Source organism: Metopolophium dirhodum, chromosome 4 (genome assembly GCF_019925205.1).
Source record: "Metopolophium dirhodum isolate CAU chromosome 4, ASM1992520v1, whole genome shotgun sequence".
Classification (NCBI taxonomy): domain Eukaryota; kingdom Metazoa; phylum Arthropoda; class Insecta; order Hemiptera; family Aphididae; genus Metopolophium; species Metopolophium dirhodum.
In genome coordinates this window covers 28,261,317-28,284,523 of record NC_083563.1, presented here as the reverse complement: position 1 = coordinate 28,284,523, position 23,207 = coordinate 28,261,317, and the positions used below count along the sequence as shown (strand labels likewise).

The window sequence follows — 23,207 nt, the reverse complement described above, 5'->3', positions numbered from 1 at the left end:
TATTTTTTGTGTATAGCGCAGTGGGAAAATATATAATACTATAATACTAATAATATATAAATATATAATACTATATTATAGTAACATTTTGTTAGGAATTTAATTTAATTTTATTTTTATTTGCATTTCTATGACAATAAACAAAGCGTTACAAAATTGTGCTCGTGAAAATCGGTTAGAAAAAAAAGTTGCAAGTACCCATCTCAAAAACATACCTACATAATCTATGTTGAAATACATTGTACGATTTCTTGTTATTGTACACTAACTGTAAAGAATTAGGCTATTTCACGTCAGTGTCAAATACATTTTTAAATCAAGGAATTTAACAGTTGATTAATTGTATTTAAAATTATTGTATTGGTACAATGTTATTAAACGAAAAATAACTAAATAATAAATTAGTTTAACTGTATAAACTTGTAAATTTTAGTACCTAGAAACATGATTTTAGTGTAAGAATTATCATTCAAATTAACCAGAAAAAGCTAAGTTATTGCACCTGATACTTAATATAGTTGATTTCCAATAACTAAAATATATAACTATGTATAAAGTTATAACTTTTTAAGTATTTGCTTTGATTGTTTGAATAGTTAATGCCCACCTGTGCCTATGTAATAAATCCCTGAATCATGGAAATAATAATACTAATGAAAACCATAGTTTATTCTATTAAACTCGTGTTGAAACCAGTGGTGTTTATAGGAACTAATTACGAGGGGAGGTCAACCCCCCCCCCTCCCCTGTATACGTTACAGGTTAAAACTTCAAAAATACGCATCGTGTCAAGTTCAATATATTGTTCTAACGCCAACAATATAGAGCTCGGGATGTTTATAATACGTAAGTATTTCGAAACACTGTATAATATTTAATGTTGATTATGTGTAATAATAAATGTATATCAACAAGAACATAATATTACATGGACTATATTTCCCGCAGTTCCCCGACTATAGTTAAAATAATAATTAAAAGGCTCTCACTAAATTGCCTATACCTACATAATATATGTTCCCCAACCCAAAACAGCTACAATCATAATGTGCGCGAGAACACCGCCAGCACGCCGAACGTAATTTGTTTCGTCATTATCATTTTAACGTTACGTTTTATTGTTATACCACTATATTGTTATTACAGTAATTATATAACAATATATATCATCTCTATACATTTTACCTTGTTTCGGGATTTTTTTTTAGGTGTTTTATACTTTTTATAACCGATTTCGTATACTTGGATTTGGATTTCATAGTTCATGGCAAATTAATATTAATTGTAGTTGTTATTATGTAAATCGCCACGTAAACGATATCGGCGAACACGAGCACGAAATAGTTTTACTTTTTCCTATTCTCGTTGGGATTAGAAAAGCCAAGATGAGTAGAAAGGTGATGCGATAATTCACGAGTTATCAGCTGCAGCCACTATAGCCAGATAATAAACTTCAAATTATCCTTACGTAAGACCACAATAATTTGGATTTGGACGTGATTTTTTTTACGGAAAAATAAAGTAATAAATAATATGGTTTTTCTAACAGCAATGTCCTCGAAGTTTTTCGAAATGTACCTACCCCTCATCGATTGTATTCAATAATATTTAGTGGCAATAAAAATCATTTGTCATCGTGCTATATTTTTGTCGGACAAATCTGTAAAAAGCATTACACTGTTTTTGAAACACAATACAAACTTTATTTATATTACGTTAGTTTTTTTAATTGGAAAGTTCTAAGAACACTGCTCAGTCGATCATAAATTTAATTACAGTACCGCAATATTCTAGACCAACCCGTTTCAATAATCCGTCGGAATGAAACCTACCTCAAGCCACTACGGTTCTAATCAATAATTGTCCGCATTATTTTAACCTCAGGATTTTTTCGTATTTTTCCTTTTAGTTCCTACCTATTGTTATTACAGTTTTTAATATTATACGAAATTATAGCACTGAAAACCGTCGGCAAATGCGCAAACAAGTAGACAACCAATTGTGTCGTACCCAGCGGGGTGTGCTAGCGGGGAGGGGGGGTGTGAAGGTTGACATATTATGCCATATCTCACCACCTTTTTCTTTTATAAAATATATACGATAAAACAATGAGAGTATAATATTTTATCACGTTATTATTATCGTGATCTGGGAATAGCAAAAACATCATACCCCCCCCCCCCCCCCTTTAAAAAAATCTAAGCTCGTCGCTGGTATATACAGTACCCATCTAATATCGTAACAACACATTTACCTACTCGACACTCAGACACTGTCGCGCTGACCACCTGTAATTAATTTCGAACCATTTGCCATATAGACCATTATTCAAATCACCTGATAAATGCGGCTCTAAACGTCTTGTTAAATATCGTGTAGATGATCGGGTTTATCGTCGAAGACACGTATCCCAACCAGAGGCACACCTCGGTCACGTGGTCGGGTACCGGGCAGCTTTCCTTTGGGCAGACGGCGAACACGATGTTCAACAGGAAGAATGGTGACCAGCATAACACGAACGTGAAGAACACCACTCCCAACACTTTGCTGGCCTTTTGTTCGGTTCTAACGGCGTTGGCGGCCGCCAGGCTTTGGCGCTTCTGTCTGTTGGCGAGAAATCTGTAAGGATACACGTATATCATTATAACAGCAGGTATACAATATAATATACATTTTTGTTCGTTTTCTGTGAGTTCGCCGAACAATAGTACTAACAAAAAGAATAATAATAATAATAATAATAATAAAAGAAAATCATGAACAGTCATATGTTTTTTTTACACAATCCATAACAATACTGATAATAATATAATAACTAAATGCATATTGATTCGCTTTTAAAATATTAATTTAACAATTAGGTATATAATGTATAAATTATATTATATATTATCTGTGTATGAGGATCTCTACTCATCTACACTGCAAATAACTTTGGAAAATTACATTTTATACTTTTTTTTTTATATATCTAATGTCAATATTTCATCGACTATCATACAATTTGCAATTGAGTTGGAGGAACCGTACATTTTTTTTTTATTTATTTAAAATAACCATTTATTACAATTAATAATCAAACATCATACAATTACTATGGTTTATCTACCTCCTATAAGCAAAGTTTGTGTTGGAGGTAGAGAGTTATTTTGGTGAATTTTAATATTTTACAGATGGGTAATATTATTTATCTGAAAATATTCTAAGAAAAAACAGATTTAACAATAAGAACAGAGAAAAAAAGAAAAATATAAGAACGGCATTTTTGAAATTTGAATACATAGAACATAATATTATATACTATACATAAAATAATATCTATACTAATATTATAAAGAGGAAAGATATGATTGTTTGTAGTGAATAGGCTCCGAAACTACTGAACCGATTTAAATGAAATTTGGTACATAGATAGTTTAGACACTAAGAAAAAACATAGGCTACTTTTTAATAGTAAAAAAGGGCTGTAAGAGGCTGTAAGGGGTTATACTGGTTCGAATTGAAAAATTATTTTTTTGTTGGATAGTCCATTCGTCGAGGAAGGCTATTGGCTATATAACATCACGCTACGATAAATTAATAGAAGTGCTCAAACAGGGATTTTGAGATTTACGATGGAAATATTTGCTTATAAATGGTTGCTATTGGTTATAGGAGAAATAATTAATACAAATAGTATTTATTTATTATTGATTGCCATTGGTTAATCGGGCAGATCAGTTACAAGCATGCATCAAATCGAATTTTCACACATTGCCTACCAGGGTGGCTGAGTTGCACTTACTGCAGTGAGTTACACCGAACAATCACAATTTGTTTAAGAGTTGTCATTTTTTACGGGCCACAAAGTGCGCAGAATCAGCTATAGCCTATATTATAATATATAAATTAATGTTTGTGTGCAGATAGGCTAATTTAAAAAGGGTTAAATTTGGTTTTGTTATTCGTCGGAATTTAGTACGATTAGGTAAGGTTAGGATTATGTATTAAATGATGACATCAATCCACCGTATTATATCAAAAGAAACTTGATACTTTAGAGTTAAATCATACACTTACGTACAAACCGCACTGGGTCCGCGATCTACCGCAGGTAGATTGCCTACCTGATAATATACTGCTGCGAATCAGAATTTTTATTCCAGGCATCAGAAAAGTCAAGATAAATTTTGAAACACCGTACGCCGAATATTAAATAACGAATTGAACAAAGTTTGAGTCATATAGAGTGGGTGCATTTAACGGGCGACGAAGTGCACAGGATCAGCTAGTATTATATAAAGTTATATATAAAATAATATACGTTTTAAATATCTGGACACATGTTTGATCATGATAACGTTAAGGTATAAAATCGTCTCTATTTATGAAAAATCTGTAAGCCATTCATCTGTCCATACTCCATAGTAAAATATTAAAAATTCATATCATTTTTATTTTTGTGGTGAGGAGTACCCCAAAAGGCTTGCAGTTTTTATTCGTTACAAAAAGGCGTTTATATAATACTTTTCAATACACGACAAAAATCTATTTGAAAATAATATTTTAGGAGAATTCATTGGAATTTATTTAATAGGATTCTTATATTTTAGGTACTCGGAGTATAAAGGGATAGTAAGTTTACTCTATACCTATACATACATATTATTATACTATCATAATTCAATGATATTCAGTAATAAATTGCGTGTTAGTCGAATATGATGAAATACAATGTTCAATACACTAAATAACTAAAATCATTTATTTTATTGTAGCGACTAACGTGTTTTTTTAATTCCACTTCAGACTGTACAAATTTTGTATCTCAGACATAGCTGTTGGAGCAATTGTACATAATAATTTATACATACTTTTCAACTAAACAAACGACTTTGTCATTTGTAATTAAATTACTATATGGACATATTATTATGTATAGTGTGTAGGTACCTCGAAATAATAGTTTTCAGTCATTACTCATTATGAACAAATTAATTTGTTCAAAATATATATAATATATTATCCTTCACAAATGACAATAACTATCTATTATTTAGATTACAATGTTATATACACACAAGATAAATTGATTAAAAACCGTTTTATTAAAGCGATTAACTAAATCAAAGCATATGTATATTATAATATTATAGTAATAGCATTATAAAAATAATTTCTCTCATAATAGTCGCTATTAGCAGACACTAATTATACACTATTATTACACTAAAATTAAATTATTTAAAACAAATCTCCCAAGTATAAAGGTTGTGCACGCAGCATCCATAATTTCGTGTTCCCGGAAATTAACATTAAAAAAATATTAAATACCAAAGCGGCATTAACTATAGTTAATATATTATTTTCTAATATTTCATGAATTTAAAATGTCGAAGGTATTATAGTTATACCTAAATTAAATTATGAGTTATGACACTGTATTCATTATAATATTATATGTAGGGATATGGTTAAGGTTATGAAATGGCCTTTCGTATAATAAAATGGTCGATGGATATTTTCCAAATAATGGAGGATACGTTAAATATATAACTAATAACAACAATTAAGTGCTTTACGCTTGAATAGGTTACGTGTGTATTATTTTGTCGTACATAATATAAGATCAAGGACACGTTATTTTATTCGATACGCCATCGTTATCGTATTACTCATATCATAAATTGTGTGACACACTGACACTCATATCGTAGGTTAATACAGTACTATTGATCAATAAATAATTAAACTTTTAAGTATAAGAAAGTATTAATAATAAAAAGTTGTAGGTAAGTACATAATATTATATGTATATATGATACAGAGATCGCGAGCGATGCCCATTTAATAAATATCTGAAAATGTTAAAACAGTAATAAGCTGAAAAAAATCGTCGACAAAAATTGGGTCTGAGTTGAATTACTAATAATAATTACTATAATAATATAATATAATATTATGCAGGTATTTATTAAATTGGTGGGATTTAAAATCGTAATTTTCTCGTGAAATTATTCAATGGTTAAGGATTTGAGAAATGTATGAAATTATACAGTAAAGAATATTACAATAATAATTATTCACGTAGCGTTATTGTATTTAAAATGTAATTTTAGTCTAAAACTACAAATACCTTCTAATTAAAATAAATATGATTATTGTGCAATTTAAATTAATTTAAAATCATATTTTTGGACGGTTGTAAAACGTAATGTTAGTTAGTATTTTCAGACTCACTTGTGATGAAGACAAAATGTAATTACAGTTTGAAATTTTGTATAATATACTATGATCATATTATATTTATAATATTTAAATAGGATTGATTAGTGTTGTACCTACAACAGCGGTGTACGCAGGGGTAAGGTTCTAGGGTTCTGACCCCCCCCCCCCCTCTAAAATTTTCTTCCTTTTACAAAAAAATCTTATTTACTACCATTAAATTACTCAGAGTCGATAGTTTATTGGTAATTTTTAATAGATATTAAATAAATTGTTAAATATGACAAAGATTATCGATCTTAGTTTTAGTTTTTTTGCTGATTTAGAACATTACAAAACGTCTGCAATAATCGTCATATATGGTGTATCATCATGTATCATCCATCAATTATTTCCAACGATTATTACCACGTTTATTACGACCCGAAGAGGCTCTTTAAAGATGACCAGGTGTCCAGGTCAAACACTCGAGTGTTCTTATTGTGTAGACTAAATTTGTCATAACCAATTATATAAAAACTGTTTAGAATAAAATAATGTAAATTATTTACTCACGTAAAACCCTAACCGAACTAAAATCCTGCGTACGCTACTGATCTACAAAGAATACGCATAAATTGTTTGTGAAAACCGTTTCAAATGTAAAATAATAAAGAACCTCTCAGATTACAGTCATAGTTGGTATCATACATTTATATACAATACAGAAGACAACATTTTGATGTGTTTTTGGTTTTTTTTTTCTATGAACCGCATCACCACGTCATAGCTAATTATTTGTGTTAACAGAACCCAATATTGTGATGTAGCTTTAATCTTGGAGTAAATTCACCTATTATCAAACTTAAAAAAAAATTTATTCTGTGGGGAACTAATGATCCATATATAGTGTTGATGATATTTTAATTTTAAAGCCAGTTATTATAATTATTGTATGACAATTATATACTATATATTATAATCATATTACAATAATAATAGCATTTTAAAATGCTCTTAACTCGCTTCAAAGTTAAAAATATAGTATATATTAAGACCACGAGCTAACCAAGATTCATTCTTATCGTTAATTCGGATAATTGTAAATTCACCCTTTATTATTAGAGATAAAAACACTAAATTAGATCAGCTGAACGCACATTTAGTATGCTACGCGTGGTTCAGATAGAGAAAATTAATAGTTCACCGACATCCTCTACTACACCTTAAGTGGTTCTTTTCTACGCAAGCAGGTTTTCTATATTATATGCTCGTAATATTATTACGCATCAACTAAACTAACGATGATACTGACATGTGAGTACTTGTAAGTTACCTTTAATTCATATTAAAAAAAAATATTAAACATTTTCATTTTTCTCAATATGTATTTAAAATTGCCTTTAATATAAATCACCAAAAGTGGGTGTGTGACGCCATCTTAATTTCCCAATATTAGGTGTGAAAATCTGACAACTCAAACAAATTTTTTTTTTTAATTAAATATTTAGGTCAAGAATTCGATAATTTATTTCGAAAATTATTTCATGTTTATTTGAATTTACAATTGTATCAAACACAAGTATTTTGTTTAATTATTTTTAAATAACAAAAAAATAACAAAATTGGGTAGTATCGTAAATTTTATCATTATCTTTTTCACTATTTTGGGATAGCTTCTCAAAACAGTATAATTTCTAAATTGGAACATTACTTTGCTAAAGTACCAATACACTCGATAAATCGATTCTTCTAATTGAAGAAGTTGTTCCGTGAAACTTTTGGAGCACTTTTACAACCCAAAAACTTGGTCACATATTACGCATAATTTAGAGATACTATTATACACCAAAAAAATAGGTCAAGTTTAAAACCTCCCTATTTTCAACTTAAATCTTCATGAATACATGTCTAATGGACACTCCTAAATAGAATATATTATATTTTTGTGGAAATGAGCTGACACCATATTTTATCCCACTCTGAAATATTTTGGTTGATTTATTTTTCATTGATTAATAAATAACGATTTTCATAGTCTGAGGTAGATCTATGCTTTTGGTCGTACAATGCTGAAGATTTGTTTTTTTTTTCAGAAAAATTTTTGAGGGGAATGAAATATTCATAAATGTTTTTTGCAATATTTTTATAAATTGGAAATTGGTCAGTATTAAACTAAAAATTTAAAATTTAAAGACAGCTGTGGCTTACCCAACTTTTTTATTATTTTATTATCTTTTACTTCACTCTAAATAATTGAATAAACTGAAAATTAAATCATTGACTTTAATAAATATATAATTTAAAACCTAATTAATATGTTGGAATATTAGGTAAACTTTAATAAGAGTTATAATGTAATTAATAACAATCAACTATTATAATATAGTGGGTACGATTATGGCATCCTCCAGATGAAGTAAAAAAAAAATCACGTCATAAATAGCTTAATTTTTTAATTAATTTTAATTCCATGTATTATTAATAACACCAGACATTTTCTTGAGATAAGGTATTTTTATAAAATTAAAATTAATTTAAAATCTTCAAACTACGCACAATGAGGCACAGCTTCCTTCAAAACTTTTATCCAGATGAATTGTTTGTATAAGACAGACGTAAAATATAACTATTTTCTTAATATTTATAGTATTCACTATTCAATCAATACCAATAACCGTTTAAAATAGTAATTTGATTATTTATGAGCATTTGTTTTGTTCATCGCATAATTACATGTTAATTCTATTGGTTTTCGTAGATATGTAAAAGAAAACGTATTCGAAACGTAGCGTGTTTAATTTCAGCTCAGAAACGTACCTCGAATAAACTGCGGACTGACTCGTAACGCCATTGAAATAGTAATTATAGTGGTTTTACCAATTAGTTAAATATTTATTTAAGTTCGCTAATATTATTCTCGAGAACAAAATATGAAAATAACGAAGACGGTCATCGCACGACGGTGGTTGTAAAACCGTACAGTCTACTCGCATAACCGAAGGGATAATGATATTATTAAAATGTGTATTAAAAATTAAGTCGTACAATAACAACGAAAACCCGTACTTCGAGCATTTCTCCGTCTGTCGGACGGTGGTCTGCGTTTTTTTTTGCATAAAATTTTATATTATTAAACGCAATCAAATCCATCGATTCACGTACACGCACGTCTTACGCCAACGCGTTTGTTTCGTTTGTATTTCCTGAGCGCTCGGATAATATGTTTTCTTCGGCGGCTATTGCAGCGCATTATTCTGTGCGGGTACCTCTCGTAATCCGTGTGGCTCGGTGCCTGTGCTATGGCAACAAAGGTACATGGGGGAAAGAGGGGGGGGGCAAAAACCTGATGCAGTTCGTCAATATTCAATGGCTCCCATTCGTCCGATGTCGGAATGTTTTCCATTCATTGCGTGCGGCGGAACGGGATGGGGGTGGGGTTGGGGGATGGGGCTGTTTCCTCGGGTTGATTGATCCGGTGTACGGGATGTTCACAATAGGGTAGAAATCAGTTTTCTCCGTTCGCCGGACGAAAAGTGCGCAAAAATCCATAAACCGACCACCGGCGGAGACGGGACGCGAGCTTTCGTTCGCCTAGACCAGGATACCTATTATACATGTTATGCGTCCTCCGACAAAAGAGGTATAGGGTGACCGCTGCTACGTCGGCGGTCGGTAAAAAAGAAAATTGAAAAGGTAAAAAACACCGATCTCTTTTTTTCCCTTACACGAGTACAATGATGCACTGGGCAGGTGTAGTAGTATACGGTATTGACGGTCATTGTTATTGGCCGAGTGCGCTAAAAATGTGTACCTAACCACCGAGACGACGGTACACATTTCTGTGCGAGACACGGACCTACAAGAGTTATATTATGTGGACGGTCAAGCGATCTGCGGCGATTTAAACTTGACCGTATAATATAATATAGTATCATACGTGAATGTACCTCAAATTGAGTGTCGACGGGTTCATATTCAGCTGAAGTCTGAGCGTCTTCAACCGGAAATTCCTCGAGTCACTGGCGCCAGCAGATACCGCGTCGGGTATCTGCGTCTGTTGATCGCACTGTTTGTTGTTGTTTTTGCCCGGCTGTAACCGCCTAAAACAATAACACGTCGTCGGTTCGATATAAACAATATTATATTAATTATCTATACCGGATACTGGTTGCCCAAACTTTGAAATGCACAAACGTCTACACATGTGGTGTGGTTATAATATAATATATTGCATGCATGCAAGACACGTCTTATTACGACATTTCTACAACTACGTCATTCATACTTAATTCGCCGAGCAGATTAATGGATTTATTTGTTTATTTTTTTTTAACTTTGACATAAATATAACTATAATAATAATATAATATTGTACACGTCCACTTATAATGTGATATCAAAATTGACCATGCTCTGCGGGATCATCAGATGCAAACAAACGAATAGACACAGGTATATTCGATATGTATTTATTTTTTGTCTTGTTCACATCTTTGATGTAGAACGCTGATTACTATTTTTCAGTTATGACTGATAGTCGAGAAATACAATATGATTGTATTCAACGCCATTCGATGATTAGTTTTTAAATTTTTTTTTCGCGCTGATAGAAACCGCGCCTCGAGCATAAACAACGACAAGACCACGATAATAATATTATTATATGTAAAACTATAACCCCTTTAACTTTTGACAAATGCTTCGTCATCAGCTGTACATTTAATGTGACACCTACGGTCATCGGATGTATATATTATATATTATTATATAATTTCGTGTACATGAACGATAACTCAGTTATTCCAATATTTTCTTGTGGACGCCGCTGCGTTTTAATTTCTTTGTAATGTCGATATAGTGTTACCAATTTATTTGTATTACTTTTATAATATCTTCATTCAAAAATTACTGAACTTTTTTTAAAATTATTACTATTATTATTGTTACGATACATAAGAAATAAATTGAGCTTAACTCAGTCGATCTATAATAATCGACAATCATCATTAATAAGGCGTGGACACAATTTATAAAGCGGCAGGGACACATTTAAGTCCAACATTTAATTTGGCTTTTCATAATAAATGATAATTGTAGTGATGAAGTAGGTGTATCAATAATGAACAAATATGTTTTATTTTTCAGATTAACTTTTGAAGAATCTCTGAGATATAAAGAACTATATTCTAATAATGTATACATTTCGAACGACTTCAATATAAGTAGTTCAAATAATTGCGAAAATCAATGATATTATTACGGCTTTATAGTGGTCCTTTATTTCGTATAATTTTTTCTTGTCATAATATAAAAACGCTTTAATTTATAACATACATTCTGTGCGTAAGAGTAATACAACAAGCAAATTATACCACATATTATAAGGTCACAATAAAACTAGACGGGGAAGTGTAACTTGCTAATTTGAAGCTGGAGAAGGGTCCTATAGCAGTACCAGTTCCTATTCAAGCGTCTAAGAGGGTTACCTGGAATTTGTTTACAGGCGTGACTGTTGACTGAAGAACCTCGAGTCGTTTCTAACCCTTTGTGAGTTTTTTTTTGCACGTGATGTGAGTAAATTTATTTAATGCAAAGGTCTTTGAGGAGTGAAATATCACTTATATACCAGAAAGATAAGGTTATTTGATGTAGTTATAGATATTTATTATGTTTTAAATTTAAATAAATATTTATAAAAGTTCATATCTACTTATAATACTATATAGTTATATATTGTAATATTATTCGATATTCATTATATCTAAAATTATTTTTTAAAAAAATTAGCATTATAAAGTAAATTATCAATTTTATACAAAAACATTGATGGATCCTAATATTTTTATCTTTACAATTTAAATCAAACTAAAATAATAAATATACTGAGCATTCTACGTAAAACAAAAAAAAAATTATAAATGTATGATGCCTGTTTTTTTTTTAATATTTCTTTTAAAATGTGTTGTACGTAGGTTGGGTACTTATAACTTATGTTACAGTCACTTTTACATTAAGCTGTTATTTTCTTATTCTATATTTAAAAGTTGTTATGAATTTTGAATAGTTTCGCAAATGTTCAATAGATTAGTAAATTCAAATGATTAAAAGTTAGAAATATAATAAGTTTTGAAGAAAACTAATCATAAGTGAAACACTGAAATACATGGTGGTCATAATTTTATTCAAAACAATGATATTTACTCTCAATCTTGTGCGAGATGATGAAACAGTGTTAGTTATTAGGTAGCTACTTTACTATGGTTGATGTCTTATGATATTGTTGTTCATTTTATTTTAGTATGCTAGGTAGAGGACTACACATTTAAAAAAGTTTTATCTAAAGATCGACAGTATTTTTACATAGAACTATATCAATTGACGAGGAGGTTATAGTAATTTATGTACTCATTTGTCCAGTTAAAAAAAATAAATACCATAGGTGCACCTATGTGGTTTATCAAGCTTTTTCGTTTTGTATTTCTTCGTAATAAATATGTTTTATTCAATTTATTGCTATGAAATTAAGTGAAATTTCACTTATAAATCGCCTCGTTGTATGGAAAATGAAAAACGTATAGTTAATTTATTGTATATTATAAATTTATATCCTAAGGAATCGCACGCTATTTAATCTTATAATAAAATGGATGCATTCTCGACGTCCCTCATTATAGTTAGGTACCTATGTAGTTATATGTATGCGTCTTCGTATAAAATGTGCGTCACTTAGCGTTGTTATTTTAAAATTACATATTACCTACATTTAACTATCATACGACCAATGTCTTCAACCTATCTGTTGAAAACTTGAATAACTTGCAAAACTACCGATAAAATAATAAATTATTCAAGATATTTAAAAAAAAAAAAAATTAATAAATATTATATTTCATTAAAAATGTAACTGAATAAAGAATAAAAATATGCCGTAGAGATTTTCTTTTTCCAAATAAAATTACTTGTAAAATAATAATAAAATAAAAAAAAAACGCAAGCCCATCCGAATTTGGCAGAATACCCATTTAATGGCCATTAGAGTAATGATAAACAGAAATTTTACAACCTTACCAACTTTTCTTCCATTTGATATATAACGGTCATATGTGGAAAACAACAAACTACATTACCAAAAAGAGATTTCCGTCAGTTACATCGTTCAAATATAGTGTCTTCTCCACTATATTGACGAAGGAAATCAATATACTGTAAATAAATCATCTTCAATCAATATTTTTTCTTCCACATTTTGTTATTATAAGCTTATAATTAATATTGATAATAAAATGTAGATATTATACAATATACATATATTTGAAAATTCCTAAAAATATGTACAATCTAACCATGGACCCACCTCAAAGAAAACCTATTTCGTGTTTTAAAATAAAATCGCATGCCACGATATATAGGGATCCTACAGTTAAATAACAAATAAGCAGATTTCTGATTTAAATATTTACAAAAAATAACATTTTCGTAGAAAAATGAATACTTACATATTGTATAAACAAAAATATTCCGTCTTCTACGTGTGCTTAATAGAATACTTAAACTTATATTGTTTTTCTTTATTACAAAAATGTTTTAACATTGATATTAAATTGTTCATGGAAAAATAAAAATCAACATAAAGGAAATTAAAAATGATTAATAATTGTATTATAATTTAAAAAAAACATCATTCATATTTAATATTAATTCATTATATCATTGATTCTAATATAATATATCACTGACAAAATGATTAATCCGTTATTATATTATGAATTTATGAGTTATGATATTGTTGTACAATTATTATAGTAGACTATGGATTATATTTTATCTAAGGTCTCAATTTACCGTACTATGTCAAAACAATAATCAGGCACGTGTACAACAACGTACGAAATGCATATTATGCTCTAGGTGTACCTACTGTCTACCCCTTTGGTTCAAAAATTAACATACAATAATTAATATATGCGTAGGTACGTATAATATTATCCACGAGGAAGATGAATTGTTATTTTCAAATCGATCACATCGTCGTAAAACTATGAAACCATAAATTAAAAGAATTATTGAAAATTATAAAGGACCTATCTATTATAACCGTAGATATTTTGATTTTTTCACCGACGGTTTCGTGTAAATTCAAAATGAAAATGAAAAATGGTCGAACCGCCATCGACGGATTTTGAATTAAAATACGTACTGTATCGTGGTGCATTTTGAAAAATATACGCGTTCCTAGGTATTAATAACGGTGACGTGTTAAATTTTACTCTGAAGTACATTATCTAGGGAATATCTCCTGAAGCTCTGATTGAATGTGAAATCGCGGATTTTTAAAAACAAACAAGACAGGAAAAAGAATTGAAACTTTTTGATTAACGGATGGCATTTTATGCGAAGATACATACAAGTTTTGGTGCATCTAACCGTCGGCGCTTACAATTTCCCCGAGGAATGACCAAACCGAGAATTGTATTTTCGGATGTTATACACATCGTTGAATGATCGAAATTAAAACCACACAACTATGTTTAAAAAAAAAAAAAAAAAAATCATTAAAGTAAACGAACGCAGGCTTGTGTATAGTAATGTATGAGTTGACATTCGCATCAGCCACACACTACACATAGAAGTCCTACGATTGTAAAACGTTTTTTTTTTTTTTTCACCGTTTATTATATTATCCGCCCGGCCAAGCAGTGAGCAGCCGACCTTCCTGACAAATAATATTCTGCGGATCGCGATTTATTTTGTGTGTTTTTTATTCGTTCCGTTGATGTTGCGTGTCTCCGACGATGTAGTCGTCGTTTGACGGCCGCACACGACCGTTTAACGATTTTTATGTTTCGAATACGTTTAACTTGTTGCCAATATAAAGTTGGGTTTCCGCTAGATACGTGCATAAAAATACTTTTCTGTGATTGGTTGGTATACCAGAGTGTTATACGTTCTTACCACAGGCTTGGCCGTGATATTATAATGAAGTTGGATCCAGTTCAACTTTTCGCGTGTACACGGCTCTATATTGATAACATAAGAATATAATATGTGGGAATGGGTCCTGTCAATGACCGCGTACTCGGCCTATACCACGAGGACCGGAAGCGCTGATCGATATCAGTGTATTTTCGGAAATCGATACTATCTAAAAGTATTATTTATACATTGCATATTACATTGTGAACTAAACCATTTGCATAGCAATATTAATATAATTCAATATGTACTTTTTTTTTTTTAAATTTACTAATATATATATATATGTATACACACATATAGGAGACCGCCCCTATCCACTCATCAACGCCCAGACTAAACCGCTGGGTCTAGAGACTTGAAATGTTGTACAGATGTTCCTTAGGCAATGTAGGGGCGGCGCACTAAGAAAGGATTTTTAGAAATTCTACTAAAAAAGGGGAATATAAGGGGTTGAAAGAATATACAATAGTGACGTCATCTATCAAGCAATATTTAACTTAAATATACAATATTGGTTTTAAAATATAAAACGTACGTGCTTAAATTTGGAATAGTGGTTATTTTACTGATCTAGATGTGAAATAAGAAAGGATTTTTTAATATTCATATTTTAAAGAGGCGGTCAAACAGGGATCTTAAGATGGAAAAAAAAATTTTTTTTTGTTTTTAATGGTTGCTTTTTGTTGCAGGTTATATATACGAATTATTTCACCAAAACTAAGTACAATTACGCCGATTTGTCCGTGAAAAAAAAATAAAATAAAATAACCCCGAAATATATTAATATACATATAAATATTAAATGCTCCTAAAAATTTGGGATGATAAACTATGACTTCAATACTATTTTAGGTGCCTACACTGTATAAACATTTTTTTGAACTACACAGATATACTAATATTATAGTAATATAGGTTTTATTTTATCACCCACCTCGCTGTGTCCGGAATCTACCGCAGCCGGTAGATTGCCTACCTGATAATATACTGTTAACTGTTCACATAACCATAAGCGAGTCTCACGGGCAACGCCACGCGGGGTGGCTAAAAATTAAAATATAATATGATTTGGCTTCCACATTATACACAGCGAATTATACTCAAAAGGAGTTAATTAATCAAAAATTTTTGCTGTGGTTATTCAGCTAGTTTTTTATATAATAATGTAAGAGTTAACACATTCACATCAGCCACACACTACATAATATTACAGAAGTCCTGCGATTGTAAAATGGTTTTTTTTTTTTTCACCGTTTATCATATTACTGCGAACCACCCGCCCGGCCAAGCAGTGAGCAGCCGACCTTCCTGACAAATAATATTCTGCGGATCGCGATTTATTTTGTGTGTTTTTTATTCGTGCCGTCGATATTGCTTGTCTACGACGATCTAGTCGTCGTTTGACGGCCGCACACGACCGTTTAACGATTTATACATTTCGAATACGTTTAACTTGTTGCCAATTTAAAGCTTGAAAGTTTTGTACGTGCGTGTAATATGTGAGAATGGGTCCTGCCAGTGAACCGCGTACTCGGTGTATACCGCGAGGACCGGAAGCGCCGACCGATAAAACTGTCCGTCGTTTCGAAAAATAATGGGAGTTTTGCCGTTTTTAAAAACTCCGCAAGTACAATCTACATCTAATTTTCGATTAATGGACTCGCTACGTGAAAGAATTAGAGAACATTTATCACCCTCAGAACACTGTCTAGACAAAACGCAAACAATACATAATACATAGACATGTGTGTGTGTATATATATATATACGTATATGAGTTGAGTACACCCGACGTTATAAAATGAAAAGCGAAATTACAACATTACGTTCAAGAACTTTTAGCGTTCGAACTTATAACCGTTATCAAAAACTATTACCTATACACTCTACTAATATTTTTTATTTTTTATTGCATTATGTGTATAATTATAGTATTATTTAAATAGATCTATAACATATTATATGAAAACTTATAAAAAATTATTAAAGTTAAGCAAAGATAAGAATAATATGTACCTAATGGCTATAGTACCTACCTAGCGGCTAGCCACATGTGTATCATCAGAAATCGATTCTATCTAAAATTATTATATACACATTGAATATATTAAATTGTGAACTAACCCGTTTGCATACTAATATTAATCTAATTCAATCTGTACTTTTTTTTTTTTAAATATACTAATATATATTTTGTATTTGTGGTTATATTAAATTAGAATTCCATATTGTTATAATATAATAGTAGTTTTCTCCCATGTCATATTATATGTTTTTAATACAGAGAAGATCAAACAACAATCATGTAAATTTTAATAAAGTATAGTAAAATACGAGTTAAGAAAAGTCTTTTAAACTATTTCCATACATCATATAAGTTGAAAAATAAAAAACAATTAATTTACACAGTGTCATTTTAAGATTAAAAAACTTAATGGTATAGAGTATTAACCATATTTTCTTTAAACAATGATTTCTTTAGAAGAAATGTCTTTTTTTAAACTTGTTCGGTTAAAATCATTTACTCAATTTTAATTTTTATATTAATAGAATATATTTAGTAGATCGAAGTATTTATCGAAATATTTGGTTTACATGATTGTTTTCGGCTAGAGGCCTGAAGGCGTTATCCAAGATCTCTAAAGGTTTTTATTCAATTAAAACACAGAGGTAGGTATAACAAAAATAGTACTTTGGAAAATATATTTTAGAAATCTTTTTATAGTGTTCCAGAAAATGAATTGACGTTTTACATCGAATATAATTATTAGATCTACTCTGGAAATATTATTCAATTAGACTCTTTTAAAATGTATACAAAAATGAAATTGAACTAAATTTTAATACTGAATTGTAAGAACTAAGAAGTATACCTATATAATCAATACTATTTGATATTTTGCATATAAAACATTACGAATAATTTTATCCATGTTTGTACATTATGATTTATTATCTAGCTGATTTCAGTTCGAACTTGAAAATACTCAAGATTTTGTTAAGGAAAATGGTGCTACTTAATAAGTATATTATATTTACTAGGTATGTATTGCTGTTTTTTTTTGTTTAAATACATTTTTGGATAAGACAATTATACTGTATAACATCCAAAATGTTATCCGTATAAATTAGGTACAATACGTTTTGTACAATGAAAAGGTCACATGGCACCATTTGAATTCAACCCTTCAATAGCGGACACTATTTTGTTCCTTCACTACACATAGATTTCTTGTGATATAATGTATTGTATTTCTTTTACGGAAATTTAGATTGGCCTATTTTGTTTTGCACGAAACTATTTAATTAAAAAAAACTAATATATTATACAATAAATATAACTAAAAATAATTTGTTCTTGGGATAACAGATTATTACTGTATGTGGAAAAGCCATTACCATTTATCACTAGAACAGCTAAAGTTGCAATACATTTTAAATTACATACGTGTTTGTGAGTTTTTGGGTCATACAATCCACAAACTTGTTTTTGTATGTCTATTGTATTTTAGTTTCATATCTTTTCGTTACTTTGTTTTCGCAATCATTTTTAGGCAATATTATTTTAAAACTGGGCATTAGTAGACCAAATCAGAGTTGCAACATTGTTTTTTTGTACCTACCTAGGTATGTTTGAACTAGAAATATAGTAACATTGAAATAGGAAGTGATGTATAGATATTTTTTAGACGATTTGTCTAAAAACCAATTTTATGTCAAGTATTGTGCTGTATTTACCAGGATAAATTGAAATTTCCTTAAAAAAAAAATTTTTAAGAATAATTTTATAAACCATCCCATCGTGAAACTTTCACTGATTATAAATTGTAAGGGTAAAAAGTATATTTCAACTATTAAATATAAATCCTTTTTAACAATGGTTCAGATATTTGAAAGAATACTGCCAACAGTATCAACTGAGTAAAATTAACAAAACAAAATAACTCACGATTAAACTAAATGCAAATGAATCGAAAGTTTTAACCAAGTGGATTACTTTTATTCATTAGAGTAATCATTATGCCATTGTTAGCATGGTTTAAATACAAAAAATATGGTATCGTCGGCCAACATTGATGCAATAAAATGAATAAATAGAAAAAATAATGACAAACGATAATAATTACTGTACAAGTAGATGAGACGCGCACCTGTCGTGGTCATACGCTGATGGATATTATGGTAGTTGGTCTTAACGCTATACCATGTTGACCAGAAACACTCGTGGCACTTCTGATTACATAAACCATTCAAGGATTACTTGACAACGTGTAGTAGGGAAATAGTAAATGCATACAATATATGTTGTTAGTTGTACCTATAATAAAATTCGTGTGTGTAGTGATTAGCTATTTATGTATATAAGCACACTGCAACAGCGATGGTCCGTAAACCGTATGAAAAAAAAATCCCCAAAGATCACTGAAGTTGATCTGCTGTATAGTACATTTCGAATTTACCTCGTCAATGAATAAATCACTGTAATGGACGTGTTAAGTTTGAATTCAATGATGTATCGTTGCACGCGAAAAACGTTTATTAGCTGCAGAGATGGTGTGCCGCAGTGACTCTATTTCTTAGGGTATTAATATCAAACTTAGTTCCTTCTCCGGTCCTCGATACCACGCAAAACAAAAAAAAAGGGTATTAATATTATTATTAACTTAGTTTTCTGTAGTTAATACGACAGGTTCAACTGCCATAAACAAAGCCTATTATCTTATGTTATTTATTATTAACGATGGAGTTCCGTATACGCATATTATATAATAATATAATGGTGAGAACAGGATCGTGGTATAAGTAGTTTTAAATGTGTTTAATTTTATTGAAAATCATACTGTGCATATATAATAGTTTTATACGAATGGAAAAAAAAATAAATATGGATTTTTATTTTTGAATAAAAAGTACCAACAAGTTACGATTTTCTACCAAAAACCAACCTCAAATTTGAAGATTGAAGGATTTTAATGATCCTAAAAGTGACAAAAACCCCAAAAACCATCATCATTGTGAAATCGATAATATATATCCCTATCATTGCTCCAATGCTTCTCTCAAAATCTAAAACTATACCCGATTATATTTATATAATATTCATCATATTGAAAACGTATCTGCAGTATTATGGGTTTTTTATTCATTACCAGATGCTATTGGGAATAATTGAGTTCTCAGTCAAATATTCGGATTTTCTGATCCTTTAAGTTTTCTTTCATATGATAAAAGAACTTCGTACAATGTGAATAATTACTATAGTTTGGTTAGTTTAATAAGTAAAGTATATCAAGCTATTATATTATAATATTATGAAGCCTGTCAATCAAAAGTCATCTTAAGTTTATTTCCAGTGTGCAGATTAAAGTTTTTAAACTAAAACCAATTGGCGCTAGTTGATAATAACTTATAATGATAATTATATTAGGTAGACAGTAGATACACCTAGAGCATAATACCTGTAGGTATACTTATACTAATAACTTTAAAAACCATAGGAAGTCATTAAAAAAAAAAATGCTAAATGTTACTAGAGAAAATCAAATTTAAAAGGTAAATTAACACGGAAGTAAAAAAAATGGCTTATAAAAATTTAACATAAATATAATGATGGTAGGTAATGTTAATAAAGTGTTTTTAATTTATATGCAAAAATGTTTTTGTAATAATTTTTTTCGACACTTCAAGAATATAAATTATGCATGTAGCTAATACTTAATATTTTTATAAAATTTATTCATTATTATCAATTATATTTAAAATTTTTTTCTTTCTAGACATTTAAAAAGAGATTCAAATATAATTTGTATTCATTTTTTGTTATACTATAATTTCAAAACTAATCACAAACGATAGACAAATAATTAATAATGTATATAAGTTTTTTCTTCGTTAAAAATATGAAATCCTGAAGCCTACAGGAGAACCGAACTATCTTCAATACTTATTTTTGTAAATATTATATGACAATATTGAGTTGACTGGGTAACTTATGATATTTTAGAAATAAAAATCCAGTTGATGTCAAATTTATATGTATTTTTATAAAAAGTGCATTCTCTATAATATATTATACATTATGTTAGAACTTTAATTAAAAACAAATTTACATAATATTATTCCAAAACAATTTTAGTCTTGAGTTAACATCTTAATAATAATATAACAGTTTAAATATTGCTAAAGGAAAGAAAAGCTTTTAAATAGGTATATTACAGTGAAATAATATTTTTGTACCTACTCAAATATGTAAATAACTCAGTTTGTATAATATTATAGTTCTGGATACGTCTCCGACTACCATACTATTATTTTAGATTTTGAATCATATTTTTATTGCATACCTACTTAGCTATGTTAATATTTTTTTACGTAAATATTATCAAACCTATTAATATACGTTTATAAGACATCTTTTTAATTCAGATTAAAATGTATAAGTATATAATAGTATTTAATATTTGTTGGTTACTTTGATCTACTAAGTTATATTTAGACGTGAGATATTCTATATTATTAATTTGTATCATGATTTCGTATCGGTAAATATTAAATACTACCACTCAATACTTTAATTTAATTAAAACCACATAATATAATAATTACCCTAGATGTTTAGTAAATAAAACATAAAAACAATTTTAATATAACAAAACATTATAGTTAGATTTTTGTCTAGTTGCTGTACAAATTTTCTCAAATATAATATGTGTCTAACGCTTTCTCGGAATTTTATTTCTATACTTAGATAATATATTCATAACATCATTATTCATATGCAATGGTTTAAAGTGGGTAAAAGTTATTCATAAATTATAAATACTTGATAACAAACTGTTACCAACTCCTTTCGCGCCGTGATAAATTAATTCCGTCCAACTCGAGTGTCATAAAAATTAAAAAGCCACTACCATTTTGTTAGGACTACCTACACATCAATGATTTTAATATAAGTATTATACAATGCACAATAACTGACGAAAACGAGTTGGTTCCCAATAAATTGCTGAACATTGGTATCCGGGTTATACCCATATAATAGGTAACATACGAATTGGTTACCGGCTTGTTTACAGGTTAACATACAAGTTGGTTCCGATGAGCTCTCATAATGATGATAAAACTATGTTAAACTAACTCGACTAAATTTACACCGTGAATTGTGAGCCGTCGAAAAATTAATTTAGGGCAACTTTTAAAAGTTTCATAAACAAACACTATTTTCATTTTGCCGAGCATCTCTAAATTATTAGACAAGTAAAAATTACACCATTTTTTCCCCAATCATTTATATAAAAAATTTTAAAATCCTCTACGATTTTTTATGACATTGCAAACATTTAACGGTTCATGCAATAATGTTTTAGGTAATTTAGGTAACTTATTACTGATTGTCTAGGGTGTATATTTTGTCTTACTCTAAAAACATCATGAGCTATTTAATATTACCATTAAATAGTCGTTATTGGAAAATTATTTTTGAATGGCGATCAAGATTTGTTCGAACTTTGCTTTTTAAATTATTACATAATGGTACCTGCCCTGTATGGTTTTTACATATTTTTCACGATTGTGGTCACCGTTACTTTGTCTCAATATTAATTTAAATATTTGTTTTTAAAAATGATGGGCAATTTCTTTTTGTACAACTCCACTGTTAACTGGTGTTGATTGATAGTTTTTTTTTGGTTATCCATACTTAAAACCATTAATCACGTTGTGTTTTTTTTAATTTTTTCACTTATATTATTTTATTCACTTCCATTTCAGCGCACGCACTTACGTTTTACCCATAACACCATACAATCGTACTAAATAAACAACGATTTTAATAACTAATTGGTTTTATATATTTATCACTAAATATAATTGTATTTAATGTTTTTCTAAAATGTCGTGTTTTCTATCAAAAGTCAAAACTAGAAATTGCGTATATTCTTTCTTAAATTTATTTATTTTTTTTTTTTTATTAGATTTTAAGGCTTCGGCGACTGAGGTCATTAGCCTGTAAGGTTGGTAGGGTTGGTGCAGTAGGGTTGGGACTG

General features: G+C 29.5%; 1 protein-coding gene across 2 annotated transcripts in view; it reads right to left on the bottom strand.

Annotated features, from left to right (window-relative positions):
* LOC132943338 (5-hydroxytryptamine receptor 2C) overlaps nt 1-23,207 on the bottom strand; it is a 95,807-nt gene that overhangs the window by 2,485 nt on the left and 70,115 nt on the right. Inside the window, exons 6-7 of one of the 2 annotated variants that reach the window (XM_061012294.1) lie at nt 10,134-10,286; nt 2,338-2,619 (exon numbers count right to left, since the gene is read on the bottom strand). In XM_061012294.1, the coding sequence (XP_060868277.1) occupies nt 2,338-2,619; nt 10,134-10,286 (435 nt within the window). The remainder of the gene's footprint in view (nt 1-2,337; nt 2,620-10,133; nt 10,287-23,207) is intronic. The other variant, XM_061012295.1, reaches the window with a different exon arrangement.